General features: G+C 39.4%; 4 protein-coding genes across 7 annotated transcripts in view; 1 reads left to right on the top strand and 3 right to left on the bottom strand.

Moving 5' to 3' along the window:
• sdc2 (syndecan 2) overlaps positions 1–2,788 on the bottom strand; it is a 43,520-nt gene extending 40,732 nt beyond the window's left edge. The window contains exon 1 of the mRNA XM_032534763.1: positions 2,332–2,788. Coding sequence (XP_032390654.1) covers positions 2,332–2,391 — 60 coding nt within the window. The 5' untranslated portion in view covers positions 2,392–2,788. The remainder of the gene's footprint in view (positions 1–2,331) is intronic.
• A 3,262-nt stretch (positions 2,789–6,050) lies between these two features.
• On the bottom strand, positions 6,051–15,461 carry ppp1r36 (protein phosphatase 1 regulatory subunit 36). The gene is made up of 11 exons (XM_032534758.1): positions 15,232–15,461; positions 14,901–14,974; positions 14,116–14,199; positions 13,782–13,918; positions 13,126–13,195; positions 12,920–13,018; positions 12,677–12,817; positions 11,176–11,218; positions 10,310–10,539; positions 8,599–8,799; positions 6,051–6,947 (listed from the first exon to the last, which is right to left on the bottom strand). The coding sequence occupies exons 1-11, from the start codon at positions 15,259–15,261 to the stop codon at positions 6,743–6,745; spliced, it is 1,314 nt and encodes a 437-aa protein (XP_032390649.1). The 5' UTR covers positions 15,262–15,461; the 3' UTR covers positions 6,051–6,742.
• Positions 14,884–17,977, top strand: part of ext1c (exostoses (multiple) 1c) — an 81,528-nt gene continuing 78,434 nt past the window's right edge. The window contains exon 1 of the mRNA XM_032534754.1: positions 14,884–14,981. The gene's annotated coding sequence lies outside the window, so the exon portion shown is untranslated. The remainder of the gene's footprint in view (positions 14,982–17,977) is intronic.
• LOC116701188 (probable thiopurine S-methyltransferase) overlaps positions 16,338–17,977 on the bottom strand; it is a 3,880-nt gene continuing 2,240 nt past the window's right edge. For all 4 annotated transcript variants that reach the window (XM_032534761.1, XM_032534762.1, XM_032534760.1 and 1 more), the window contains exons 5-9: positions 17,842–17,894; positions 17,375–17,449; positions 17,031–17,116; positions 16,828–16,872; positions 16,338–16,651 (exon numbers count right to left, since the gene is read on the bottom strand). In XM_032534761.1, the coding sequence (XP_032390652.1) occupies positions 16,533–16,651; positions 16,828–16,872; positions 17,031–17,116; positions 17,375–17,449; positions 17,842–17,894 (378 nt within the window). In that variant the 3' untranslated portion in view covers positions 16,338–16,532. The remainder of the gene's footprint in view (positions 16,652–16,827; positions 16,873–17,030; positions 17,117–17,374; positions 17,450–17,841; positions 17,895–17,977) is intronic.

Here is a 17,977-nt window from a genome sequence, read left to right on the forward strand (position 1 = left end):
TAAAGTGTATGACAATGACTGCATGTTGCTTCCTCTAAATTTCAGGTTGGGGTTGACTAGCGGGGCCAGCTCGTTAGTTTGATAAATTGATCAGAACTGCATGTCACAAGCACTAGAAACAAAATCTCTGTCTCCAACAACAATTAAATCAGTGTAAATGACTTTAAATCAGACACAGACTTCTGTAGTCGTTTCCAGTGTCGCAGCTCCAAACCGTAACGTTAGTTTGGACGGACGGACCCCTTGTTTCTTTACGCTAACTATGTAATCTTTAGCCTGGCTGGTAACAGCTTTCTGCGGGGGAAAATGGCCAGGAGACGTTGTGATTATGTTGCATTAATCAGGTGATTTAGTTCGGATTTGCAGCGAACATAAAACACTGACTACTGTAGCTTTACTGACTGCAAATCGAAAACTATGCGCATCACTGTGTCAGTGGCAGCTGCTGCCTATGGTACTCTTCTACACACATAGAGCCTCACTTCCTATAACAATAAACCCCGTCGGACTAACATCACATTCACACGTTTCCAACATGGCTACCTGTCTTAAAGGGGAAAGGTCGGAAGGGAATAATCATGTAAAAGGAAAACGGTGAAAGTTTACTTTTCTATCAAGCAGCAAAAAAAGGATTAGCGTCAACTTCGCAATGTCCTGCGATGTGACATTGCGCACATCGCAATGTCGAGGCTAAAACACAATATCATTCAGCCCTAATTTCAATCCTGCTATATTCTTCTTATGGGTTATCTCATATTGGTGGATTTGGTGATTGGGATATTATACTCTATTTGGCCGGGAAAATACCAGTCTTTATAATTGCATTGCAGTCTAATGTAGCATTGCAAAAAGTGTTCCCCTGGCGAGACTTTCAATTGTTGTGGACACTGTAGTACAAGCACTGGCCTATTATACTAATTTATTTCCCATTTCATGGGCACTTTGTGTACATTGGACCATTGTATAAAAATGATATACTGTACATGATGATGATAAGAAGAAAAAAGTACTCTTAGGGTGACCTAGTGCAAAACAATGAGTCATTAAAACAACAGAGTCTGAATCAGCTAATCAGCTGCTCCAACAGAGGAGGAGGCACTGCGCCAAGCGACAAGTCACAACCTACAGAGAAACAACAGGAGGGGACAATAATGACAGAGGCCGCACATGAAAGTGCCAAAATCTGTCGGTCCAACAGCCCGGCCGATTTGCAGGATGATGCACAAACACTCAGTTAGGCACTGCCTTGTACCTGAAACTGGATCAAGGAAACAGCAGCAAAGTGTGGGTTTAAAACTAGGCTGACAATACAAAGGGGGAAAGATAGGCTACATTGAGAATACAAGTTAGGATATTGCTCAAATTTTTTTTTTTGCCTCCAACGGCGCCTTCAAGACAGCTAACCCTAACCTTAACCCTTAACTGCCTGGAAGGAGACGTTGAGGGCAAAAAACACCAAACACCTGTCCCAACCATTCAATCCTTGCCACCAAAAGGAAAAAGAAACGAACAGTTTATTTGGATGTCCAATAACAATAATAACGACATTTACTACTCAGTAATGAATCCATTTTGGTGAGTATAGGGATCTGTCCACAGCTGTCTTATGAATCAAAAACGTAATCACTGCAATACAGCTAGAATGCTCATATAGAGGCTCTCTGTGTTCCCTAAAAGTCAGTGTGTTGATCATATCCTTCATTTCTAAAGGCATATACAGTGAGCTAGTCTATAACCTTCCCCGACCATGTGATATTTTCAAAGCGTCCCTCTAAACATGTATTTAGTGGTTATGCAATGAATTCATAGCTTTGAAAGAGATGTATAAGCAACAGATAAAAGCTCGTTGAATAAACTTGATCCACATAGATGTCGATCCCTTTAAAGTATTGCTCCATGTTACGAAAAAAAACCTGCAGCTGAACACCTACAGGCAAGCACTGAGAAGCACATTGACCTTTATTGTCTCCACTTGAGCTCGTCATGCATATTTAAGTATTTTAAATGATTTAAAGAAAATTCTTATGGGCTGAGTCTTGTGCAAAGTGGCAGCAATGGGTCTGTCTGCTTGGTTCTCAGGCACACCGATTCAATGGATAAACAGTCCCCACTTCTCTGCACCGTATGAACACCACGTCGTTTATTCCATCATATAAAACGTATGTTTTGTACAACGTTAAGAGGAAAACACACATGAAAGTCAACAAATGCTCCGAGGGTTTTCGCAAACAAAGTGCAAAAAGCAGCAGCGAGTGGTCCGTCCGCGGACCCAAGTTGCCGTTCTCCCCCACAGCTATTACCCCGTTTTAAGTTTGCTTTCCAGAAACTTACCCTTTCCCCGGAGAGGAAGACGGTCAGCCCGAGGGTCAAAATTATCCAAACGTTTCTCATTATTCCTCTTAATTTATTCAAACGCGTTATTACGGGTGAAATGTCAAATCTTTCCCCTCTTCTCCTTCTTTTTCTTCTTTTTTTTCCCTTTCGCTTTCCTTGCACCCTTCGCTCCAACTCCTGCCGCTTCTCTCAGGAGTGAGATCCCACCGGATACGTGTTGCGTTTTGGTTATTCCTCCCCCCCCCCCCCCCCCCCCCCGCTCTCTCCAGGCACTTCTTTTTTCTCTCTCTTTCTTTTCTGAGTAAATCTGACAACAATATACGTACTAATCAACACAGTTTAATTGCAAAGTCCTCCGTGCGCTTTGTGTCAGTGAAAATCCGCACGAGACACCTAGCTCGTTCTCCTCTCCCCCTCAGCGCTCACTTGAAACAACCACCGATAAAGCTTTATGCACGAGCACGACTGACGCTCTGGTGAGTGCGTGCGCTCTTTTCGGCCATGTCACCGCGAGACCGAGGGAGAACTTGCGACAAAGTAGCCACAAAGGAATTACACGACAGCCACAACAAACCAATTGTGTTTTGTATTTACCTGCCATAAGTAATTGAAATGACTATCAATTTTTTGTATTTTTTCCGCTGGAGGGAACAGACTAATTTATCTCCACATCTAGATAACGATCATTTATTGCACTCTCATGAGGATTCCCCTCAGCCACTGAATTCCAATCAAGTCTCAGGTCAATTATGCAGCTACTTACGAACACATCTGATTAGTCGCCCATTGCTGCTGTATTTAAGCATGTCATGAAATCAATGCACCAGTCTGTATGTATGAATAAAAAGACACACGTCATCCTGTTAGACACACACTACACAAAAGTGATGGAGTTGAACACTGATATAGCTACATTAGTTTAGTTTATGACCAGGACGCCCCCCCCCAGTCCAACTGAGTTCAACCATTTATGGGCAAAGTCTCCCCCTGCTGGTATAAATGAATAACTCCCCGCATAATTTACATAATTTAATACATTTTGCTTGAAAAAGAGGGTTGATTACCCGCATTCTTACTTAAATGTATTTGTTTTTCTTGTCAAATTTCAACACATTTATTTATTGTTAAAATCTGCATTTCTGTGAGGTTTTGGTGGATTTACATACGAGGAGGTTGCATGCCACTTGGTGACTTTAGTATTTTAAGATGCACAATTGTTGTGTATTGTTGTTGAGTATTGTGTGTTTGTGTATGTGTGTCTGTGTGCCAAAGATAATTTTATATTTTATGCAAATATAATGGACAAAAAAGTAATCTAAATCTGTACAACTGTTAGAAAGCTAAAAACTCCTACCTCACATTTTCCTCTGTTACAGGTTGTAGCAGCTCAAAGGAAACCGATTAGTCAGACGTTAAATGTCCCTCTCTCTTAAAGGTCCCCTGTTTTCTTCATAAAGCTGTGTGCAAAATCTTTATTTAAAAAAGGGCTGTAAGCATGAACACATATCCATCGCTTCACAGTCATTTGTGCACCTAATGCATGATTTCACTAGTCATTTGTGCACCTAATGCCTGATTTCACTAGTCATTTGTGCACCTAATGCATGATTTGAAAGGTAATTTTGTAATTAATCAATTCATTTAAAAAAGGTGTATTTTTTTCTCCACATGACAGCCTTCAAATGGTCTACTAATGACAAGCTTGCTAGCACAATCTTCCACCCCACTGAGAAATTTGTAGATCACTACAATCCATTCATTCCAGCGGAAGCAGCATTTTCCCAAAACCTTTTGAAAACCACTAATCCCACCCAATAACAGTCTGCTCTTTGTGCACATTAAACCCTACAACTCCCCTGATCACATGTACTGCCAAACTAAATTCCTTAGGCACTTAGCTACCCATAATGCAAGTCAGTTCTGCAGATATACAATGCACACATAGAGAATGTTCATAGACCTACAGTATAAATGTGTGTAACACAGACTGTAGTCGAGACGTATGTGTGAATTGGTGGTGCTATCCCCAAATTTGTACATGTATCTATAGTAATTTGGCTGGAATGAGAATATACTTGCCTTGGTGCTAGACACAAGTGTACATAATATTTGAAAACACAAACCGAACTGCTGAGTTCCACCACATGATATTATATACTTGACATGGTTTAACTCATTAACCTTTAACACTCAGATGGAAAGAGGTGTGTGAGTCACAGCCAAATCAGAAAGCTTGACTAATTAGTGCCACTTCTGGAAACAGAAAAACATTCAGGAATTTTTGAGGCAACATGAATGATTCTGGCTGATTAACAAGAATATTATGTATGCAATTAATCAAGATGGTGCAGCTTTTATGTAGACATTTGGCTGGTATTCACTTTTAGTTTAAAATCCAAATTAATTTTTTAAATGGCACTTTAAATTGATTCAGTTTAAATGATCCGTTGTTAAATTGTGATTTTCACACCAAAGAGGGAGTGCAATCAATGGATAATTACATCGTCAGATTTTGTTACTTCTCTGTAATGTTTTGAAACCCAGCATTTAATATTTTGAGAGTTTACAGGAATTCAATCCTGCTGTATTTACCGAGGAAGGGATGAGTACATTTCATTTTTTCGAGAGATAACTCTTTACACCACTGATGATGGGACACAATCCAACTAGAAGACACACAATTTTAAATACTGAGGTATCTAATGGGTAACTCTATATAGTTCAAAGTAATGTTTCAACAGTCTGGAAACGTCCTGCCGAGAGTTAGATAACAAGATAGATGCCATTCTCACATTTGTTCGGTAAATATGTAGCTGTTTGATTATGTAGTGATTAGCTTAGCATTAAGACTGAAAACATGGGGAATCAGCTAGCCTGGCTCTGTCCAAAGATAATAAAATCCACCTGCTAGCAGCAGTTTTGAAGCTCACTACACACGTTATATTTGTATATGAGGGATTATGTGCGGGACCTTTTCTTAGTCCTGACCAGTAATTGCCCCGCTGGTTCCTTGGGAAGTGGTTCTGGCCAACAAGTCTGGCACAAAGGCCCATGTAAAACTGCAAATTGTCATTTTTACACTTTTTGTAAAATAAGATATAATGTGATAATAATTGATTTTTTGAAGTGCTGGTATGCTGATTTGTTACCTTTGGACGGAGCCAGGATAGCTGTTTTCAGTCTAACTAAGCTAATCGGTCGCAGCTACATATACACCAAAAAGACTTATGAGTGGTATTAATTTTGTCACCGGATTCTTTTGCCTTTTGCAGTAATTTATATTAAAACAGATATTGTCTCTGCTTCCGAGCTGCTCCCTGCTCTTTGATTATTCAGTCAGTCCAGTGAAAATCCCCTGTTAACTACTGTGTGAGGAAAAGTGAAAGTAGCCATCAGGGGATGAAGACAAGAGGGGAGAAAGTAAAACGTCCCATATGATCTGAACAATTTTCTTTGTCCTCATCAAAGTGTTCATCCTCAATTATCTCAATAGAAACAAACAACAGTAAAACTAAATGTAAATTTAAACCAGGAATATTCTACATTTTTAAAACTAATTTAGAATATATCTTGTGACCCTTCCCCCACCCTCATGCAGAAGATTCCGAGGCCTCCTCAGAGGGCTTAACTCTTCTCCTGGTGTCCCGGATTATACAGACAATTAGGGCGAAGGCAAAGCCCCTACTGCTTACAAGCCTGGCCGGAGAATGGTGCGTGTGTGTGTGTGTTAGATGTTATTGTCAGCCTGTTGTGGTGCAGCACAAGGACAGAGAATGATGGTCTTAAAGGAGGCCTTCAATAATCGAAATATAAAAAGGTGAACACTGATCGGGATGACAAAAAAACTTTTTGAATACTATATAATTTCATTTCCCAAATACATATTATACCCAACATGAGCTATGTATGCAATTTGCTGGACTTCCTTCATTTTCATATGAGAAACGAATGTTTTTCAGACTCTATAGGAAGTGCAGACAATCAAAGTTGTTATGGATTTCATTATATTTTATTAAACAGCATCACCAGCTAACAAATAAGAAACTGATTTAAATTCAGAAGAAAATATTGTTTGTGTGTGTGTGTGTGTGTGTGTGTGTGTGTGTGTGTGTGTGTGTGTGTGTGTGTGTGTGATGACTGCCCAAGGAGGTGCTTCTGAAAATGAGGCACACATGTGCAAGGTAGAATGAAAACTCAGCTCCTATCTTTCTCTCTGTTTTTGACCCTGTGGGCTGTGCTGAGGAATGAGATTGGAAGGCCATACACATGCAATGCCTGTATTATGCCAATGAAAATGCACGCCTATAAAACATTCTGCCACTTTCACACATACACATCATTCAGTATCTGAGGTCACTGCCTCAACAGTAGCTGCAGAGTTTCTAGTGTTAATGTGGGTGGGGCTGCCCTATCTGTCAAGGCCTGTCGACTTGGGTCCCATTAAGGATGACCTGCTACCTCGAACGTGGATGCCACGACTATCCTCAGTGTTGGTATGTACGACACTTCCTGGTTCATGGTCATCATCCTCATCCTTCTTATTTTTCTGTTCACCATAGGGAATCAGGGTACCGGGGCTGAACTGTCTCAATGGCTTGCCAAGAATCCCAAAGCTGATGAAAGAGAGAAAGAAAACCCAAGTCATTTTTTCTGTGCTATCTTAGCACAAAAACACACATGAAATAAACACAACATATACATAATTATGTGAAAAGTATTAGTCTATAAATCATTCAACTCTTGCAGTAGATTAAATATCTGCTTAGATGCTAATAAAGAATCCCATTCCATATGAACACTGAGATTATTTGGTTAAAACCAGCAGAGCGTTCTTTAACACAATATGACCCTTGGGAAAAACGGATAGTACAGTCATGGAATGTCAATGTTACTGCACATAATCACAATAGTGTTCGGTTTCATGCTACTTATTAAAATGGAAAAAAACTGAAAGGTTTCTTATCAAAGTAAAAAAAAAAAAAACAGCTCATTACAGCTAAATGTCTTTTAAACTAATTATTAGTAACATTCAAAAAAATCTTTTAAGCTTCACTACATTTCTTCATGAACACAGAATCAAATAAATCAATCTAAGGCAGCAAGGGTCACTGCAGTACCTGACCCAATGTAAATAACCCTGCAGCTCTATGGAGCATATGGTTTTGGTTTTTAATGTACACAGACATGCTGAGATAGTATGGCAGATTCTGATGGCTCTCATCAACTCCCCACATACATTATGTAATAAAACCATAGGCATCCCCTTCCAGCAATCAAGTTCTGACCATAAATATAGATTTCTTAGGAATTGGTGGACCTGAGGATCTGGGTGAGGATCTGATTGCCCAGGACTGAGTATTGATCTTGACTGGCATGATGTATGGTCTAACATTCCAGAAGTATCACGCAATCCAGATCATCAGCAGATTCACTACAATTTAATTCATAGGACATATCTCTCCCCTGTGAAAATGCATCACATGAAAATAATTAGCAGTCCTTTATGCACTTTCTGCCCCACTAAAAGCTTAAGGTACTGTACATATCTTCACATGATCTGAGATTGCTCTCTTGTTGGTCAGTTCTGGAACAATATTGCATCCAAAATATCTGCCCTGATTAATGATACTGTATCTGTTACTGTCGATGTTTTGATTCTGAATGGTCCGTCAGCCCTCCGGCTCTGTAAAGCTCAACAATGTGCTGTTTTTGCTGGACTTACAGAGAGAATGCTCGCCACCCGCTGGAAACCACCTCATGACTTGTCTATTCTTACTTGGACTCTTTCGTACTTGGACCCTTTCCTTTTTGGATGTCATATACAGTATATGGAGCTCTCAACGGCTCACATAAATGGAGTACCAGGAAAGACTTTGGACACTTGGCTCAGCATTGCTGAATCTTTGAAATCCATGCTGTAGACTTGTGTTTGGTCCCTTTTGTCTTGTGCCGGTCTCCCTGTCAATGCCTCGTGTTTGTTTGTGTGTCTGTCTATGTCTGTTTCTGTGTGTCTTGTTTGTGAGCTGCAGACATCGTTCTTGCTGTTGTGTTTTTGTTGTGTGTCCCTCCTCCTTTTTTTTAATAATTTTGCTGGGCCCCTAGCCGTCACATGTCACTTTATGCCCTTAACTGTTTGTCTGACATCATCGTACACATAGAAGTACCTGTTGGCAGTCGTGAAACAGATACATCATACCCTCAATCAAAACAAATCCCACTCTCTTGAGTGTTATATGTGACATATTCTATGATGTTTTACACCACCTGACACTGGCCAGCTGCTGGTTGAGCGCCTCCGTCAGGGCCTTGGTGTCACAGTGCTCGGCCTGCAGCGTGCTCGGCCTCCCGGCCCGGCTGCTGAGGAACAGATGGGGTGACCGTTCTTTGGGCGAGGGCAGCAGAGATACCATCAGTGGGGATCGCTGATTAAGTATACTGCTTAGGGCTGGACGCCTCTGGGACATTCTAGGGGAAAAGTCAGATCACGCAGCAGGGCCAAAATGTTTTTGGGAATTTATCGTATATTAAAACACCCTAGGGAAACATGCAAATGCAGAAAAGATATATTGACGTAAACAGAAGGCAAATGTGTTAATGCAAGACTGTGTACAATTCATGCTTGAGTGTGTAAGAATGTCTCTCTAATACGTTTCTCTTACTCAATTGGTAGTATAAAATAGGAGAACAAACTTAAGAACTTTCACTGTATATTTTTTAAACTGTTAATTAAACCTAATAGTATAGTAGTGGAGTCTAAAAGTCTTATAATACTCTGTCTTTACAGTAGTCCATTCACACACAGGCAACAGCTGAATACGCATTTTGAAAAGGATACAACATATTCCATTGTGTCATACATACCTATAGTACTCAGGGTGGAAACTTAAATATCCAGAACTAATTAATCAGGAAAGCTGCTATGGTAGCCAGATTCTTAATATCCAGGTGTTATTTCAGAACAAAGACAAAAATATATAGTGCATTGTTTTTTTATCATCTTTGTAATGTCTACAAGACTGGAAGCAGTGATGAATCTACTCCAAATCATGTTGTGTAGTGTATATCCACCCTGGAGGAGAGCAGGCTTTGAGCCCAGCTTTTGATTGTTTGGTCTCAACCTGACAGCAGGAAAGAGCACTGGGCCTCTAACAGCTTACACAACTGCCAATCTTCTGTCAGACACAGCAAAGCAACATAAAAAAAGTTGTCGAACAGTAACTCTTATCGAAAAAAAGGTATGAATCTGTCTACATCAATCATCATATTCCAGTTATAGGTCTGACGTGACATCCATCAAACACAGACATCTTTACTGGTGGAGCTGTTATTTACTCCATAAAATGTGGAATTAGGGTCAGACTGGTTAAAGATATTTATGGTTAGGCCATAGATAATATTAGTTAGCTGTTTAACCACTGTGTGCAACCTGTCCGGCACCAGATGCCAAAGTTAACAACTAGCTGATGAACACAGTGTAACATTTAGCAGCTAAAAAAAACTGCTAGCATAGCATATACTGTATAGCATAGTATGGCAGTGTAACATAATCACAGAAAGCAGTGTTTTATGTTGGCCAAATGCTTGGTGAGATTTCAACAAACATGAACTGTGATCTGTAAATGTGCAGGAGTTCAAGGCAGAACTGCAGAAGGCCAGACATCTATTCTTGAGTTTGTCACTGATTTTAGTTTTTAATGACAGTAAAGGAGATGGACAGCAAGTACTCACAAAAGTTGATGAGATGTTTCTGCCTTCAAAGATTGACCACTACTGAAACTTTGACCCAAAAGGCCATTATACTATATTGTAGCTTACCCTCTCTAACTGGCCCTGTAGGGGGAGAATTGGGCATAAATAAAGTCTAGTATAAGTTCACAGATTTACTGTATAAACCTAAATAGTTAAGTCTACCCTTAAATTACATGTACAGTGTTAGTGAGGGTATCAACCCAACCTTTACTTCACTTTAACGTACCTATGCTTGAATGTGCCATTACATCCCGTCACCTTGGAGTCAGCTTCTCCCGTCTTCACTGAACCATTAACGGTAGTGAAGTTCATGCCTGAGTCGCCATCAGTCCTGACCCTCACTGCCGTGTTGAAGGTGTCAGAGTACAAAAGACGCCCCACTTCCTCTTGGATGTCCCTCAGGTCTTTCCTGCCAAACGTCACCCACGCCACATAACAGAAGAAGCTGTACAAGCACTAGAAACAGAGGATGAGGGGGGGAAAAGGAGAAGAAAATGGTGTCACTTGGGGTTATTTATAGTCAAATCAATTATTTCCTTAATTCAATAGTTAAGACATTCATCCATTTTGTTCAAGCATTCATTAATTGAGTATTCAAATTGCTGTCTTTCTTATGGCCATTTAATCTTCTGTGTTTTTAAAAAGGTCACAACAGCTTTTTATATCCAAAGGTCACATACAGAGCAGGCAATAAACTGCTGCTGTTAGCGTGACATTTCTCTCCCTGTCCACCCACCTGGCTAAATACTGGGGAGAGCCTGTCAAAGCAAAGCACCTGTGTTGAGTCAACATCTCCTCTCACTAACTAATTCATTAAGGCCACCAGGCATAACTAGCACTCAATGTTGTTCTGTTCTGCTCGCTGCCGTCTGTATTCACAGATGGTGAACTGGCCTTCACTCTGACTCGCAGAAGGCTTCATTTTTTGTGTGCAGATGAGGCAATACAGTTTCATATGTTTCAATCTGCTGGTTTAGCAAGGAAAGACATGTCAGGTCAGTTACGAGTCAAATGTATCACATTGAAGGGATTGTTAACTGTACTAAGGTGATTAGTATTTGTAGCACAATATAGGATTCAAATGGCACCTACCGCATGTAGCAGCCATTCTGTGTTGTTTGGCGACATCCAGCCCCTGTAAAAACACATTCAGTAAGAGCTGGGTATGTCGAGGCAAACTGTGATTAGTTGACTTCTATTCAAGGGTGACATGATCATTTTAGCACTGGGTCTAACAATTTGGTCACTAATCTGTTTGCTGTATGACTATACTTTGAGCAGATAGCTGTATTTAAACAGTGCGTAAAATTTTTGAGAGCAAAACATTTTCAAGAAAAAACTGAGATCAAAGAACAACACTTTAAAGTCAGATCTGAGATACAACTGCACAACCAGTGTACAAAAAAGCATGCCCACACTTGCTGACACTGAGTCAGAAAATCACGAAACAAAAGAATAAAAAGAATTGCAAGTCATATTAAAACCATATTAAACAATAATGAAGCAATTAGTCCAAAACTAATGAAAGAACCCAGCGTGATATCTTGTTAGCAGTTCAATTTACTTCAAAAGGTGCATAGTACCTGAGTAGTACATAATACCAGTCATTGTACAACCATGAGTATCTAAGATTAAGGCATCTTTATTATACTGTCCCTCAACTTTATCAAGATAAGAAAACACGATAAGATAAGAACACTCTTGGAAAGCACAAAGCAGAAATGTGGTACTAAAGAGGCTGTTACTTTCGAAGATAACTACTTTATTTGTCTGACTCAGGCTGCTGATGTGACGTACAGTATAATGGCTTAGTAGGTGAATATCAGATGTTTCTCCTTTCTTGCTAATAGGAAAGTTCATACAACTTTGCAAAACAGAGAGCGAGAGTATGAGATAGTTCCTCGCAGATCTTACTTTGGGTTAGAATGACAGCAGAGTTTTGGTGATGGCTTTTGTGCCTTTATCCCATTTAGATGATCACAACACTTCAAATCATTCATATCATAAGATTTCCCTGAATTCACAGAATGGACCTAATCTATAAATTCAATTGAATTCAATTAAAATCAATTTTATTTATAGTTGCAATTCATAACAAGAGTTATCTCAAGACACTTTACAGATAGAGCGATCTAGAACACACTATAATTTACGACCCAACAAATCCAGTAATTCCCCCAAGAGCGAGAATTTAGTGTAACTTTTAGGAAGAAACCTCGGACAGACCCAGGCTCTTGGTAGGCGGAGTCTGACGATGCCGGTTGGGGGTGTGATGAACTGGGGCAATAATAGTCACAATAAAGATAATGGAACTATGACTAGAAATAGTTGTTGTAGTACGTCATGGTGGAGCTGGGCACTGCAGGGCGTAGCAGGGTGTAGCATGGAATAGCAAGGCGCAGAGCAGGACTACACCAAGGGCTGCAACCATGATTTTGGTGCCACCCGAAACCCAAGAAAAACTAAATCATGCCCATGTTTGTTATTTCCAGCATAAATTAAATCCCCATCCTGGTAAATATACGACGGAGGGAAAATATTGCAGAAGGAATTAGATTTTATCAGTCTGTTCTGAATCTGAACTAATACTCACTTGTGAAAGGATGTGTGTTGATGCTGTTGCATCTCCAGGTCCATGATTAGGCTGAAGTAGCAGACAGCCAGCTTCTTTTGTGCCATTTCCTTTTTGGCCAAAGCCTCTGGCATTATATTGTGCTCTGTGATGATGTCTACACTGGCAGGTTGGTTAGAAAGAGAAAGGTGTAGCTGTGATAACAAATAACACAACATTATAATGGAAATATACAATAGTAGACAACATTTATACCGTACTTACGCCATTAAAGACTTAGGTGTATTCTCCAGACACTTGTGTTCAAAGAAACAAGACAGGTAAAGGAGAAGGGTAGTCAGGACTTCATCAAGCGCTTTACTCCTGGACACAGACAATCAATTTGCATGTATGTATGGATTATTTTGTTGTACAATGCACAACAATGTAAACTGTGTGCATGTATAAAGCCATGTCTTTGTTGGTCTTACTTCAATACAGCCAAGAAGCAGAATGGAATGGGAAGTGAGTAATTCTCCTGTAGCAAACTGACTGCAACCTCTACAACACAGAGAGTTTTGTCAGAACAGGGTCATCTAGCACTCAGTGGGTATAAAAATATCTCATTATTTGGCAAAATGCTATCACCATTTCAGAAGAGCAAAATTAAGATCTAAATGTGCTGTATTTATATAGCGCTTTTCTAGTCTTAACGACTACTCAAAGCGCTTTAACACCTACAGGAACCATTCACCATTCACACACATTCATACACTGTGGCCAAGGCTGCCGTACAATGTGCCACCTGTTCATCAGAGAAACACTCACACACATTCGCACTCCGATGCGCAGCATTGGGGGCAACTCGGGGTTCAGTGTCTTGCCCAAGGACACTTCGACATGGGACTGCAGGGCTAGGGATTGAACCCCCAACCTTCCAATTGGCAGGCAACCGCTCTACCACTGAGCCACAGCCGCCCATGATATGATATTAAGATTGATCATTCATGGATCGATTTTAATTTTGACAAAACAATCATTAGGAAATTGTTTTATTATATTTTGGTTGTCCAAAAACCTCAATCTTGTTGGGGGACACTTTTTGGGGGTCATGCAGTATTATTGTTTTGAGTTCATCGACACTTGCGTTTAACATCATCAATGCTGATGCGGTCCCCTCGCTTCTTCATCACTGAGGCCCTATAAGCATTCAAATGTGCAGGGCTCAGGCTCTTTCTAATGCGTTGTCGCCCTCTACTGTTCAGTGTGAAGATCTCAGCCAACCTGAGGAATCAGCAGTGATGAACATGTGCAGGTTAGTCTGTGAATGCGAGGAGCAAAACATTGTGTGTAATTACAAAAAAAGATTGGTGATTACAGTGCTTTGTAACTTCTGTCCATTGAATAATCATAAACACAGTTGAATAATGTGAGCACATGCATATTTAAAGACTGATAGCTGCTTGTTGACCCAGGCCTACCATTCTGCTCGCTGTTGAAGATTGTTGAAATGTACATTGGTTTGCCTCGTTTTCCTCAAAACACCCTCCTCTGTTGGACTAGAACTGCAAGAGAGGGAAGATGTTTACTATATGGGGAGATCAGGGTTGATTGTAACAAAGAGATGGTTTTAACACCACTTTCACCACAAAGACTTTAGAGTGATGTATGACCACTTCCTGACCATGCACGTAAAATTCATAGCTGTGAACAAGTGTGCAACACTGATTTTCAAGCCTGAAAGTTTTTTTTTGACCGAGTCTATATTTTGATTAGTCTTCCTGCTACTTTTGAAGTTGTACACATCTTATCTTATTTTATACATCTCTATACACGTCTTGTATTAGATAAGAGAGGAGTCTCTTTTGTAAGGTTTGCAATCTAATTGTCTAGAAGTTGTGGTGTGGTCTCATCGCATTTCTTTTTTTTTTCCTATTGTTACAACTTACCCCGGTAGTGGGGTAACTTGTAACAGTAGAACTACTTGTATTACAATTCAGTTAGTAAATTATGCAATCAAACGTTGGATATTATGGAAACATTCATATTCGTAGTAGACAATTAAGGGTACATTTGAGAGCTCTAACAAAAAAGACAGGGAGTTAGAGACACAAAAGTGTTACAACCAGGGTTAAAAATGAACTTTTCCATCCACCAGCCAAACGGCTATTGAAGGTTTAAAATTGACCAGCCACTCATTAGAACCATCCCCGGTCTGCCCTAGTCTCGTGAGACTAGAAGGTGCAATTAGGGTCAGCTGGCTCACCTGACAAACTCCACAGTTCGAGTTTCATCACTCCACACCCAGTGACCTCGAGCTGGCGGTGACGTTACACTCACCTGAAAGGTAACGGTGTTCTTATCGGCCAGACATTTAAATGAGTAAGTTTAGGGTAATTGTAGCTTAACATTGACTATCAACTTACTGCATTTAGACATGTCAAATGGTCAAACAGTTAAATTGCAGCACAAACACCGGTAGGTTAGCTAACAGGATACAGTTAACGCATAAGTTAAACAACTTTACGGAAAGTTTCGTTTTGGTCACAAAACCTCAAGCCTTTTGAAGTTCGTCGGTATCAATTGTGGCAACTTACGTTTCTCGGCTCCTCGGGATATTTCGGCATTTTTATGAACAAAACTTTCTGCAAGGTTAGCGCGTTCGCCTTCCTCCTCGCCGTTTGCTAGTGTTTAGGCACTATATCCAAGCAACAGCCAATTGGAAGAAGCTGCCCCGCTGACGTAATCTTATAACTTTGGCTAATTTTACGAGAGTTGCTTAAAAAGATTTTCCTCTCCAAAAAAGTACAAATTACGTTTGTCTCAGAAATGCTAGCGGTAAAACAGGATAGATACAATGGCTTTCCATACGCTCTATACGTATGTGTAATTGTCATTGACAGTTCTTTTAACAGTTTGCAGCCCTAACGTTACACCCTGGTCTCAAATTACTGCTAGGATAATATCATGGACTCCGCAGTAGCAGGCCTAGGCTACATGCGAAACTAGGATTCATGTTACTGTAGTTTTAGAACAGTTCATGAAGGGTTAATATAAAACGTTTTTGTCGAAACTGGACTTTACGTGCTTTTTGTAAGTGAACCTTTAGTTCATCTGTTGTGGGACTGCATCTACAATGAACTATTTGAGACTGACAACTTTCTTCAAATACATACATATTCCACTTTTGAAATAAACCTGTACGGTTTGGAGAAGGGGTGATGAATTAAAAGACTGATATCTCATACATTATTAAGCTGCATTTGATTTTTTTTTCGTAGAAAATACACCATATCCATACCAGGATATTCACAAACTAAAAAAACTAAAAACACGCCAAGTGTATTCAATTAATGTTACTTTTAGTATTTATCTTAATACCTTGAAACTTAGTGAGAACTGTATGGCCATTAAAATTAAGGCCATTTAAACTGTAGGCCTATATGTTAAAAAAAAAAACAAAAAAAAACGGACTCAAGGTCAACCCATGGGAATCCTAGCAGTATTTTGCATCCTGCTTTGATGTCTGAATATTGATTTCCATCCTGTTTTCTGTGTATCTGTTGTACATTCTTTTCCACTCTCAATCCGTTTTATTTAAAAATTGTTACATTCATTTATGAAAGAAATGCATACTTTAAATTGTTAAAATGTGTCAGTGATACACCACAGCTCCCACGCTGGTTTCAATAAGGCATGGACATCTTGTAACAAAATACGTTTTATTTGTCATTCAAAACTACAGTTCTAAGAGGCCTAATGCAAAGTCATAAGTTTAAAACTGTTCATATTTTATTTCCATGCACTTTAATATCCCCTCAAAATGCCTATGAGATGGCTTTGCAATAAAATGCCCAAGATCTGCTTTTCTAAGATCTGTAAACTTGCAAGTTAGTTTTTAAATGCTCTTTGGAGTGATGAGGTGTACGTTTTCAGTCAGGAAGTCCAGCCCCCAGTCCCGCTGTCTATCTGTCAGGGCGTCCAGCGACAGCAGCAGTTCTACATCACAGCTGTTCCCTGAGGAGAGAAATGCATAATTAAAAGCCACAAATGAATCTAAGCCTCCATAGTCTAACATGTATCCAGGTATCACTTTCTACAGTACCATTGTGCTGTTCATATTTTGTGGTTGATTTATTGATTTATGATAGTACAAAACACACTCCGCCATGAATGCTCTTAACAACACTTACCAAACAGGCTGTTTACTTGCTCATCGGGCACCAAAAATGGAGGACCTGAAAGACAATTACAAGCACAAATATATTTCATTTTCCCACTGACCATATGCAAACATTTTAAACTGTTAAATAAATGAATAAGTTCTTTTGTTTTAGCACCAGGTGTGTAGGACTTGTTATACATTGCCTGGCATTTTAGACACAAGGGCAGTTACCGTTATATAATTCAGGATTGTATAACAAAGTGTCCAAAAGGTATCTGCAGTCTTTGGCCATGAGAGAAAGGACGAGAGCAGCATACCTGTGGTATTGTGACAAAGAATGTAGTAAGACAACATGAAGCATATGTATGGTTTGATTCTAGAATGTAACCAAACTTTGCTATATCTAATAAATAACCTGATGTTAATTTCATGAAATTGTGTACATAAAATAGTTTTAAGAGTGATTAGGTGTTTTTCAAAATGATTAACATTATATTTTAAAATAAAACTCCTCAGCGATTTTGAGTTCTAAAAAAGAATATCAAATCTGAATAGAGGGTTCAATCTCATCTTACTTCTCTCTGTCTCTTGGGTTGATGGCTACTAGAGATCCTCTGTCCCAAATAGCCCCAAACTGACCCTCAATGGAACTGTGATATGAAAAAGAAAACTGTTAAATTTGTTAAACTAAAATCTGTTTATATGTCTGTGGAAAGATTTTTAGGTGCAACAATGAAAAAGAAATAGTAATAATGGAAGAAACGTAGTGTACATACGACAACAGCAAAGACAATAGAAACAACAAGTAATTGCAAACATTAGGTTTACAAAGTGCAATGTGTAAAAAATAAATAAAAAAAGTACATAAGTGGAATGTATGAAGTGCAACAATAAAAGGTGGACCATAGTTCATGGCTTATGGCAACAGTTGCCTTAGGGACTTCATACCTCCACCCAGAGGTTATTGTACAAGTAAATATTTAGCCACCTCTGCAAGTAATTTAATATCTTTAAAAGGGAATTTAAAAAATAGTTTACTAACCTGGAGAAGTTGTAAAGGTCACACTGATATAGGGAGATATTTCTCTCTGAGCTCTGTGGAACATAGACAATGTGGATTAACAAATTTGTGCATATGTGTGTAAAAAAAGCATGTGGAAATACAAGTGCTATTTTTT

The sequence above is a fragment of the Etheostoma spectabile genome, chromosome 14 (genome assembly GCF_008692095.1).
Source record: "Etheostoma spectabile isolate EspeVRDwgs_2016 chromosome 14, UIUC_Espe_1.0, whole genome shotgun sequence".
NCBI lineage: Eukaryota > Metazoa > Chordata > Actinopteri > Perciformes > Percidae > Etheostoma > Etheostoma spectabile.

Excerpts from the sequence above, each read along its gene's own strand:
- ppp1r36 (XM_032534758.1), bottom strand. The coding sequence starts at position 15,261 with ATGCCGAAATATCCCGAGGAGCCGAGAAAC. Across the intron at positions 11,219-12,676 it reads CAACACACATCCTTTCACAA|GGGCTGGATGTCGCCAAACA; the intron begins GTGAGTATTAGT and ends GTGTTTTTACAG. Across the intron at positions 8,800-10,309 it reads AATGGCACATTCAAGCATAG|AATGTCCCAGAGGCGTCCAG; the intron begins GTACGTTAAAGT and ends CTTTTCCCCTAG.